The 12,357-nt window shown below is 38.1% G+C and overlaps 1 protein-coding gene across 1 annotated transcript in view; it reads left to right on the top strand.

Moving 5' to 3' along the window:
- The window catches only part of LOC138755307 (thioredoxin domain-containing protein 3 homolog), a 104,239-nt gene that overhangs the window by 63,426 nt on the left and 28,456 nt on the right, over nucleotides 1-12,357 (top strand). Inside the window, exons 12-14 of the mRNA XM_069921067.1 lie at nucleotides 5,613-5,757; nucleotides 7,890-7,997; nucleotides 10,695-10,846. Coding sequence (XP_069777168.1) covers nucleotides 5,613-5,757; nucleotides 7,890-7,997; nucleotides 10,695-10,846 — 405 coding nt within the window. The remainder of the gene's footprint in view (nucleotides 1-5,612; nucleotides 5,758-7,889; nucleotides 7,998-10,694; nucleotides 10,847-12,357) is intronic.

The raw sequence follows: 12,357 nt of genomic DNA, 5'->3' as shown, positions 1-12,357 counted from the left end.
AGTACTACTGTTTTAACCAGTTTGAGCACTGGTTTTTGGTATCGTCAGCAAACTTACTAATTCTGACAACTAAATCCAAGTCATTAGTACAGATGACAAACAACTGTGGATCCAGAACAGATCCCTGCAGTATACCACTTCTGAAAAATCTGACAAGCAACCGTCCTCTACCACCTTTTGGCTTCTACCACTATGGTGGAACGACTGTTAATACTGTTTGTATGTTACGGCCAGCCTGCCCCTTGTTGATTATACCCGTGGCTCACTCACTTCATTCCCCTAATAAAGGTGGCAATGTCATAACCCCTCCCCCAGAACAAGCTCAGGTCTCAAGTCAGCAACATGAGACGTGCCTTCTGTTTATGGTAATAAAAGCTTATCAGTGAGGTAACTTCTAATCTTTGGAGTCATGGATAGCGCATCACCCACCACACCAATTTTGTGTTCAGTTGGGTAGCTCACTCTGGATCTCTTCCTGAGCAGCCTGTCATGGAAGGCATTGTCAAAGACCCTGCAAAAGCCTAAATAAAGAATTGCTGGAGGAACTCAGCAAGGCAGTCAGGATTTATTGGCAACAATGGTCAGCATTTTGGGTGGTAGACCTTTATCAAGATAAAATAAAATGGGAAAGAAGCTGAGGAAGGGCCAAGAGGTGATAGGTTTTGGACAGAAGGAGTGAGGTGGAGAGACAGATGGAGGGAGAGACCACAAGGGGTGGGGGAAGAAAAGTTAGGAGAGATGGAAAAAAAACAAGTTCAGGAGGAGCTGAAGAAAGGATGGAAACAGTGGAACCAAATGGCAGTGGGGTTACCTAAATGGCCACAAAGAAGAGTCACTTCACTGTCTCTTTGAATAGTTTTAGAATTGAAGATACAGTAATCAGAAAAGGTACTGTTGTGTGTTACTCCTGAAAAAGGGGAATGCAAAAATAAGTGGCTTTAAAATAAGTAAGTCCACTTCTGACTGTCTTTTTAAGTCATAAAGGGCAGATTCATTGTTTGGAACACATTCCTAAATCTCCAAGCAGGAGAGGAGAACACTTGAGTGAAGAATATCTCTCAAAGACAACTCATCAGAAGACTTGAGTTTAAACAGATCTGAAGACATAATGTTGAAAAGTGATTCATAATTATTTCTGAACTGCAATTTTAAAACATCCCTGAGTTCAACAAGATGTTTGAAACCGAACTTAAAAATGGACTTCTTCAGAATCAAGCTGAAACTGTAATAGTTTGGAATTTAATTTTTCTCTCTCTCACACACACACACACACACACACACACACACACACACACACAGTGAGATTTAAGAAAGAGTTTAAGATAAGTAAGAAATGTTACTAACAGTTTAATAAAAAATATTATTTTAAATTTACCATTGGTGAATTTTCCATTGCTGTTCCTTTGTAACAGGGTGAATTCATGTTTATTAAAGAAATAGGACATTTCAAATGTCCTGGAGTCAAAGGACTACTGCTGTGAATAGATGCAGAAGATGCAGAGGAATTGGGAGAAAGGGATTCCATCCTTACAAGAGACTGGGTTGGAAGAGGTATAATCCAGGTAGTTATGAGAGTCAGTGGGTTTGCAATAGGTGTCCCTGAGATGTAGACAGAGATGTCAAAGAAGGGGAGAGGAACAGGAAAATATAAGGGCTGGATGGAAGTTGGTCATGAAGTTAATGAAATTGTGAAGTTCTGCATGGGCACAGGATATTTCCAATCCTACTCAAGTTCCATTTCTCAACTCTTCCTCTGCAACATGGATGACTACATTGGTGCTACTTCCTGTACCTGTTGGGCGGGATGGCTGTTTTAAACTGCCTGCATTGAAGGGCCAGCGACAGATTATGCACCAAAGATCCTCGGAGAGAAAGAGTCCAAGTTTGTCCAGCCTCTCCTTGTAGCTAAAACATTCCAGTCCAAGCAACATTATGGTGAACCACTTCCACATCTTCTCCAAAGCTTCCATATCCTTCCTACGGCAAACAGAACTGCACACAATACTCCAAAATTGATCTAATCACAGTTGTATATAGCTGGAGTATGACCTCCTGACTTTTATACTCATCTAGCCAATGAAGGTAAACATGTCATACTCCTTTCTGATTTCAGGTAACAGTCCCCTACTTCTTTTGTACCCTGTCAGTTCTTCCCTTTCTCCTATATTATTCCCTTTTTCTATCACCCAATCTGGCCCTGTTCTATTCTTCCCTCCCCTACACCTATTTCCCCACTGGATTCTTCCACTTTCTCCTCTTTGACCATCTCCACCTCCCCTCAGTTCCATCTGATCACTCTTTATACCACCATACTCACTTTTACAGATTCCAGCACTGGCAGCCTTTATCACCTGCTCCACCCTGTATGACTCATCTTCCTTCATATGACCTCATTGTTTCTCTGGCCTCTCCCTTTGTCTGGCATTTGCCACTCTTCTAATATCATATTCCACCCATGCCAGGTTGGCCAATCCTTTGTGGAGGCCCTGCCTCACCCCTCCTACTGCCTGCTTTGCACTGCAGCCCCATACTTTCCTCAGACTCAATTAAGAATTTCAACTCAAATGATGCTGCTCAATCCACTGAGTTCCTACAATAGATTGTATGTGACTTAAGGATTCAGTCCCTCACACCCTATTCACATCCAGTTTTCACATAACCTGTGATTCCATTGTTGAATAGGAATCTGTTTTCCAAGGTCTCTGCCCCCACAGTTCTCTGTGACAAGGTGTTTAATGTGTCACAAAATCGATTGACAAAATTTGACCTTGACTCAGTTTTAAACCTTATTCTGAGACAATGTCCCCTTGTTCTTGACTATCGTAATGGAGGAAATACTCTCTCAGCAGCTACCCTATCTACCCCCTAAGAGTCTTGTAAATTTCAATTAAATTGTGAGTCATTGTTCCAAAACACCAATGAATAGTGACACAACATGTTTAACCTGTCGGCCACGTTCAAATATAAAAACTGAAAATTATGGAAATACTCAGCAGTCAGCCAACATGTGTGTTTTGTTTTAAAAATCTTTGGGTTGATGTCATTTCATCAGAACTAGGAAAAAGTTAGAAAACAAGTTCTTTGGTAGATAATGTGAAGGAAAGTCTTAAGGGTTTCTACAGGTATAAGAGCATCTAGAGGAGTGGAGGTGGGAAAAGATGATGTGAAAATTGCATGCACCATTAGAAGTCAACAGGTTGACTATAGTGGAAATGTTCTTAGGTGCATCTGTTTCAATGTTAGTATTGTAAGAAAGGCAAGCGAGCTTAGAGCATGGATTGGTACGTGGAACTATGACATTGTGGCCATTAATGAAACTTGGTTGCAGGACTGGCAGCTCAATGTTCCGGACTTCTGTTGCTTTATTCGTGATAGAACAAAGGGTTGGGGGGGAGGGGGAAATAAAAGGAGGAGGAATGGCAGTGGTTGTCAGGGAAAATATCACAGCTGTGCTCAGGCTGGATAGACCAGAGGGCTCATCTACTGAAGTTATATGGGTGATGCTGAGGAATAGGAAAGATGTAACCAGACTAATGGGATTGTAAAATAGACCACCCAATAGACAAAATTGTAGAGAGATCCCCTCATTTCAGGGCACCATAATGTTTGGGACATTTGACTTAATGTTTGTGATTACACAGTTATGTTTCATTGGTGCAGGTGTTAGGTTTGCTTTGAAGCTTTTGATCACTTTTGGAGTCTGTAGTTGCCATTTTTCAACAAGAGGACCAGAGTTGTGCCAATGAATGTCAAAGAAGCCATAATAGCTTCAAACAATAAGAGACATCACCTAATCCTCAGGTTTATCAGAATCAACATTTTAGAACATCATTAAGAAGAAAGAGCGCACTGATGCGCTCAGTAATTCCAAAAGGACTGGTATTCCAAGGAAGACTCCATTGCTGATGACAGAAGAACTCTCATCATAATGAAGAAAAATCCCCAAACGTATGTACAACAGATCAGTAACACTCTTCTGGAGGCAGGTGTGGATATGCCAATGATTACTGTCTGCAGAAGACTTACTGAACAGAATTATGGAAGCTACATTGCAAGAACTACTAGTTGGCCATAGAAAGGATGGCCAGATTACAGTGTGCCAAGAGGTATTTAAAAGAGCCTGCAGAATTCTGGAAAAAGGTCATGGACAGATGAGGCCAAGATGAACCTGTATCAAACTGATAGCAAGAGCAAAGTGTGAAGGTGTAAAGGAATTGCCCAAGATCAAAAGCATACAACCTTTGCCACAGTTTGCATCTTGCAGAGTAGCTTCTGTTTTTCTGTTCATGACATCTTCCGAAGACAGAAGTTATTGCCATATTCACACCTGCCTCCTGAAAAGTGTTTCTAATCTGTCGGACATGCATTTGGGGATTTTTATTCATGATGATGAGAAATATTCTCTTGTCAGCAATGAGGGTCTTCCTTAGAATACCAGTTTCTTTGCGATTACTGAGCTCACTAGTGTGCTCTTTCTTCTTAACGATGTTCTAAAATGCTGATTTTTATAAACCTAAGGATTAGGTGATGTCTCTTCAGCCTCATTATTGGCAATTGACTTTCATTGCCACAACTCTGGTCCTGTACTAATGAAGCAATTTAACATAAACGAGTGCTCACAAACATCTGTGAAGCCAAATGTCCCAAACATTAAGGTGCCCTGAAATGAAGGGATGTGTATAAAAAGTGCTGTAATTTCTATATGATCAAACCAAAATGTATACAAATAACCTTCAATAAATTCTGGTATATTTATTTTAATTACATGTGAATTGTTTGATTATAAATGTAAAATTGAGGAGCACAGGGGCAAATAAAGGAATAAAGTGTCTTTGTCCCAAATATTATGGATGGCACTTTGTGTGCCTATCTCAAAGCCTCTTCAAGGTGGACATTGCAGGTGTCCTAATGGATAAATAGATTTTTTTTCAATTTGTGGGATTCCATAGATTGCTGAATTAAGCTGACGAATGGATGGAAAAGCAATTGAAAAACAATAGCATTTGCCATCAATTTGGTGTTGGAAATTGATGAATGACCTTTTGAACTCTGGTGTAATGACTCAAACTATGATTGGAAGGAAAATCATATGAGTGGGGAAAACTTTGAAGGAGATCTAAGGGGAAAGTTTTTCTCAAGAGGGTGGTGGCTTCATGGAACAAACAACCAATGGAAGTATTTAAAGACACTTAGACAGGTAGGTGAAAAGGAAAACTTCAGAGGGATATGGACCAAACAGAAAAATGGGACTGATTCATGTAGACACCTTGGTTGGCACTGATGAATTGGGACAAAAGTCCCGTTTCAGTGCCGTATGATTTTATAAAACGAGTCTACCATCACCAGCTTAGCTCCAATAGTTGTACATTTGTGAATCTTGTATGTTTTGCTGGCTAACATCCTTAATAAAAATGCAAAAGCAAAATTATTCATCAAATTTTCTGAGAATTGTTGATTTGATCATTTTTAATATAACTAATATCATTGCTCAGCTTGCAAATAATTCAAATATTTCAGTAACATGAATACTAAATGTAAAAATCAAAAATATTTTCATGCACACTAGGCCTTTGAATGCAGCGGATATGTGATTTATGTAATCTTCCATTCAGGTGAGATAATGGAGGAGATTGCAAATGCTCGATTTACTGTTGGTCGACAAAAAGAAATTAAACTCTCAAAACGGCAATTGATAGCATTTTACATCTTAAGTGAGAAAAATGACTTGCCTCCAGAATTTGTGGAATATATGATCAGGTAATGTTTGTGACAAAAACTGGATGAAATTAGATCCACAAGAGATTCAAAACATGAACAGAAAGTAGGTGACATACCATACTGAATGAAACATCCTCCTTCAAGACCCTACCTATACCAAGTATTGATCTATATCCTTAAGATCCAACATAAATTTGCGCAAAATCAGCATGGCTCAGCATAACTGGAGTTAACCTATCATCCCACTATTTAAGATGTTACGTGATAGAGAGAACCTGACTCCACAGTCCTATGAAACAATACACTCTATATTCCAACCTCCCTCTGGTGAAAATGTACTCCATTTAATCCAATCTACAGTTCTTACACAAAACCTATGCTTTCTAATTTTAGTCACATCAGCTATAGGGAAAATTTTCCTACAAATATCATATATGCACCCCTCTTAACTTTGGATATAAAAACATAAGGTGCAGCAATAAGCCACCTGGCCCCTCAAGCCTGTCCTGGCATTTAAAATGGTCATGGATGATCTATCCCAGCCCTCAATTCCTCTTCTCTATAGCCTTCCATTTCTGATCATTTGAATATGTACATTGCATGCTTTAAATACTTATAATGATCTAGCCATTGCAACCCTCTGGGTAAAAAAATTCCAGAGATTCTCAACCCTCTGCAATAAAAATTTTCTATGTTTTAAGTTAGTGCCCCTTATCTTGAAATGATGTTCACCCATAGGACATAGAACAACAGTAACTGACCCTTTGGTTCATAATGCCGGCACTGAACATGCTATCTAAATTAATCTAAAACTGCTTTTTGCACATAACTGTCCCTCTATTTCTTGCATATTCATGTTTTTATATAAGCCTCTTAAATGCTATATTTCTGCCTGCTTCCAACACTAACCCAGCAATCCATTCCAGGCATCTTTTACTCTCTGTTTAAAAAAAAAGTTTCTTGCATATCTTCTTAAACCCCCCCCCCCCATTTTTACCCTGGGATAAAGATTATGACCATATACTTTGACCATGCCTTTCATAATTTTATCATCTTCTATGAGATCTCCCCTCAGTCTCCAATCCTCCAAAAGAAACAACTAATAATCCCAAAGTTCTAATCCATGCTGAATCCTGGTCGATCTCTTCTGTAGTCTTTCCAAAGCCTCCATATCTTTCCTATAATGGACAATCAAAATTATACACAATACTCTCTTCAGATTTTTCAAAGTTTCATATCGCTGAAACATGACTTACTTAGTCTCATACTTAATGACCAGACCAATGAAGGTCACTGTCATTTGCCTTCTTCACCAGCCTTACCTGGTCATTTTTGAGGAGTTATGGACTTAAACCCCTAGATGCCTCTGCATATCATTGCTTTAAAGATTCTTGCCATTAACTATATATTTTCCCCTTACATTTGCTCTCCAAAAGTGCCACACCTCACACTTGTCCTCATTAAACTCCATCTGCCATTTCTCTGCCCATATCTCATTTCTCTGCCTATATCTGTCATTGATCTGTAACGTGGTACATTATTTGAAAGCCCTCTATCCTGTTTACAGCACCACTACTCTTAGTGCCATCTGCAAATTGACTAACCCACTCTTTGTTTCTTGATCCAAGTTATTTGTATATAGCAGAAAAAAATAAAGGCCCCAACTCTGATTGTGGAACACCTATTATCATAGTCCTCCAGCCAGAATACATCGTTCCACCACTACTCTCTATTTTCTATGGGTCAGCCAATTTCAAATCTAAACTATTACTTCACTTTGGATTCCATGCACCTGTATCTTCTATTATCAGCCTTCCAGGAGGGACTTTGTCAAATAACTTGCTCTGAAAATATTTTAAAAAGGAAAAAAAATATTGCCAATCACCCAGTTACAAAAATGTTAAATATGTAGCTTTAGTCTCCTCATTTAGGTCTAAATTCTCTATATTTCACAATGATGTCACATTCTGCATATTCTACATACCCACCATGCAAGAGTATCACCACTAATATTTTTCTACTTTCCCTTTTAACAACTTTTGAAATTCCTACTGCAAACATGCACACATGCACCAAATAAATATGGTCATTTTTGTGCAAATTATCCAGTTATTATTACATTGCTCTTTCTTGAAGATCAAAGATTTATATTTAATATGTTTACATTACAGTGGTCCAATATTAGCATTAGCATTACTTAGAGACAATGCAATAAAACACTGGCAAAATTTACTGGGACCTGAAGATGTTGAACGAGCAAGGCAGGATTATCCAGCAAGGTAATCAGATAATTAAATGTTTTGTGATTGTTAAAGTGATTCTTATTTCCTATATTTCTCTAACTGGCAGACAGAAAGATTAGATAGATATACAATTGCATTAATTGTTTCGCCAGTCCCATTTTTATATCAGAACTCTAACTTACTAATCAGCTATGTAGTAATAGAAATCAAAGGAGCTCTGATTAGGATAATGTTAATTTTTTTATTCATTCAAAGAATGTGGGCTTCACAGGCTGAATCAATATTTATTTGTACATACTTATATCCTGGTTTATTTTCAAATGTGAAATCCTATGAGAAAGAAAATTGGGACAACAAGTCTAAATACCTTAATGTGTGTTTTTATAATTTATTGTATATAAATATAATTTAAAATATAGATATGATCCTTTACTGAATAATATTAATTCTTTTGCACTTAATATACAGGTATACGCCGCTTAATGTCCATTCAGGCAACATCCATGGCCCCATAATTATTCAGTTACCGTGAGCAAGTCCTTAGCAATTGAGAAAAAGTGATCACTAGCGATAGGAAATTGTATACTATATACCCAAACTGATCCAATTGCCTCTCTCCCCACAGCCCTATATCAGTCCCCACACTGATCCCTACTTACAAATAAAACGTTTACAGGTACACTTCAGTATCCCATATATAATATGGTATTTGCACAACGTCCACATCGCATAACACCCAATTTTGCAGAATGTATCATGGACGTTAAGCTTCACATACCTGTACAAGATAAAAATGGAGTGTTCCATTCTTATAGTTCTGCAGTTTTAATATTGCTGACATTTGGCAAGGGAAGACTCTCTTTCTAGACTCAAACAGAGCTTCCATGTGAATACAAATTGCAATCTTGTTACATATTAGATCACAATGGAATTTTGATCTATTGAAGAACAAAGAATCTGATATGATTGCTGCAAAAGAACCTGGATATAGGTTGGCTTGCCTGGATAGTCCACAAAACAAAGTTTTACATTGTATCTTAATACATATGATAATAAATAAACAATTCATAATTCACTCATGAGTCGCAAAAAGGATAAGTCTGAAGCTTTCAGTCATACTCAATCAGAAATACCCAGTAGATGATCCAACTCACTTCTTTCTGAGATCTCCACTCTGAGTCTTCCGCCATTTGGTTCATGGGGTCAAGACTGTAGATGAATGCTTAGATTGAGTTTTGTCAGGATTAGTCACCCCCTGACTTCACTGGCTGTGAAATTGTGTTGCTTTCTCCATTGGAAGTTTTTGAAGTTATATTTTGCTCTTAACTCCCTTAACTATTGGGAAGGTAATTAAATCATAGAGTCATTTGACACAGAAGTAGGATCTTTGGGTCACTGTGTTCATGCCAACCATCTATAGTAATCCCATTTGCCAGCACTTGGTCCATATAGTCTAAGCCTTGGCAATTCAGATCCTCATCCAGATACATATTAAATATTGTGTGAGTTCCTCTTTCCATCATCCTCCCAGTCAGTGTATTCCAGATTACAACCACACTGATTGCAACCTGCATCTGAGTGAAAACAATTTATTCAGCTCCCCTCCATCCACCTCTCTCTTCACTTTAAACCTATCCCCTTTGATTTAAATGTTTCTATAATGGGGTAAAGTTTTGTACTTTTCACCTTATCTATACCCCTTACAATTTTGTATACCTCAATCAAGACCACTTACTACCACCAGCCTCCTCCCTCCAAAGAAAACAAACCCATCCTATCCAGTCTATCTTCAGAATTGAACTGTTTCATCCTAGGTTTCCTCTGAAAACTCTCCAGTGCAATTATATCCTTCCTATAGTGTGGTTACCATAACCATGCACAATTCTTCAGCTGTGGCCTAATCAATGACATATAAAGTTGTACCATGGCCTTAATGCTCTTATATTCTAGATCTTGGTAAATGACGACTAGCATGTCTCCTTCACTACATTGCCTATCAGTACCCTACCTTGGGGATCCTAGGTCCCTCTGTTCCTCAATATTTCCAAAAGGAATGATACATGTACCAAATGGATTATAATAGCAAAAGTAAAGAAGCAATGATGGATTTAGAACAGCCATTCTTAATCTTTTTTTGGCTATGGCTCCCCCAGGGTTCTGCTCAAAGTTTATGGGGTCCCTCCCCTGTGAAGCAGCCAAGATTTGGTTTCTTCTGTACTTCTACAGACCTACATTAAAAAAAATATTAAAAATATTTATGTTACATGAGGTGAAAAGAAAAAAGGCTTTTACTTAAATGTGCTATGGCCCCTGTTTTTTTTTTTGGCGGGGGGGTAGGTTCCCCTGTTAAAATTTGATGATCTAGAGGATGTGGAAATGGGATTAGCAGGAATCTGTGTTGCGTGATGTCAAAAGATCGAATGCTTTTCCCTGAGCTTTTGTGATCTTTAATTGAACAACAACATAGGAGGGCAGAGAAATCAGAGAGCAAGTTGAAAGGAGATTTAAAGTAACAAATGACTGGTACCTTGGAGTCACATTTGCTGATGAAACAAAAGTAGTTTGAAAAACATTCACCAATCATGCCCATTGGGATGACTGTACCAAAGATATCTGCCTCGTATTTGATCTTGTATGAGTCCAAATTTTCCATATTCAGGGAACATTATACTTTTAACCACTTGATTAAATCATAGAACAGATTAACTATTTATGTGTTACTTCTATTCATAGCCTGCGTGCAAGGTTTGCATTCGAAGATATTCCATTTAACCAACTACACGGAAGTCAGGACATTGAAACTGCAGTGAAGGAGTTACAATTTTTTTTCCCAGTTGAACATACATTGGTAGCAATTAAACCTGATACTGTACGACAATACAAAGGTAGGCACAAAGTATCATAGGAGAGGAAAAAACAGTAATTTCTTAATATTGTTGGAGAAGACATACAAATACCGTACATAAACCAGGAAGGAGTGAAAGGATACAGTTTACTGTAGAAGCTATTCTGCCCAGTTTTGCTTCGTATAACATGTACCCTGCCACAAGCATTTGGTGTCTAAGATGTTCATCTGGAACTCAAGTCTGATTCAGTACTACCTTACCCTCCTGATGGCCTTTCACAGGTTCTACCTGGATTTCTTGTATAGGTCTGGGTCACCTGTCTTGTACATCATGTTCGTGACCTTTAGTAGTGAGTGGATCTTGTTGTTCAGCCATGGTTTCCAGTTTAACACAATCAGCTGGGAAAAACCTAAGGTTCCCTTCAACCTGGTCAAGATGCGTAAGAAATTTTTGCATTTCAGTAAGATCTCACATTCTTCAAAAGAAGTGTAGACAAAGACTCTTCAACCTCTCCTCATAGGACAAAACCATCACACTTCAAATCAATCTAGTAAACCTTTTCTTTGCTCTTCTTCTGCATGAATATACTTCTTTAGGTGCTGAGACCAGATTGGTACACAATATTCTAGATGCAGTCACATCAGGAATCTATAATTGGAGCTGAATGCATTGTACAAACTTTCAGTGATGTATGTGACCATGAAACTCTGAACACTATTGTCTTTCAAACCCCCACATTAAAAAATACTCTAGGTTTCCATTTTTCTTCCAAAATTTCTGACCTCATTTTTGTATCTTATATTCCATCTAAATGTTCTTGCCATCCACTTAATCTGTCCATACCTAAAATCATTTTGTAGTAACATATCCTTTTCAAAAATCAAGGAATTGGCAACTGAACCTCCACATCCCTCTTGGGCAATAAAGTCTAAAGATTCACCATGACCTACTTGAAATAATTTCTCCCCATCTACTTTTTGAATAGCTGACCCCATATCTTTAGAAGGGACTGAACATGGATAAGTCACCTGGACTAGGTAGACTATAGCAGAAGAGGTTGTGAACTAATGATCTTTCAGCAGTAGTTCCAGAGGATTGTAAAATTGCAAAAGACAGGAAATTATGAGGCAGTAAGTATAACTTCAGTTGTTGGCAAGATTATACAATTCTATTATTAAGAATGAAGTTTCAGCATATTTGAAAGTACATGGTAAAATATGCTGAAGTCAGCATGAATTCCTTCAGGGGAGATTTTGCCTGACAAATCTGTTGGAATTATTTGAGGAAGTAGGATAGACTTAGTGGATGTGATTTACTTGGCTTTTCAGAAGGCCTTTGACAAAGTGCTACATATAGCTGCTGAATAAGATAGGAACCCATGGACTGATATTACAGAAAAGGTATTCAGATGGATAGAAGACTGGCTGACTGGCAGAAAGCAAAGAATGGGAATAAAGGGAACCTTTTCTGGATATCTGCCAACTCTGCTGGGCTCAGTGTTGGGTCCACTACATTTCACATTATATGTAAATGACAGAATTGATGGCTTT

This window comes from Narcine bancroftii, chromosome 2 (assembly GCF_036971445.1).
Source record: "Narcine bancroftii isolate sNarBan1 chromosome 2, sNarBan1.hap1, whole genome shotgun sequence".
NCBI classification, from domain to species: Eukaryota; Metazoa; Chordata; class Chondrichthyes; order Torpediniformes; family Narcinidae; genus Narcine; species Narcine bancroftii.
This window is presented reverse-complemented; position numbering and strand designations above follow the sequence as displayed.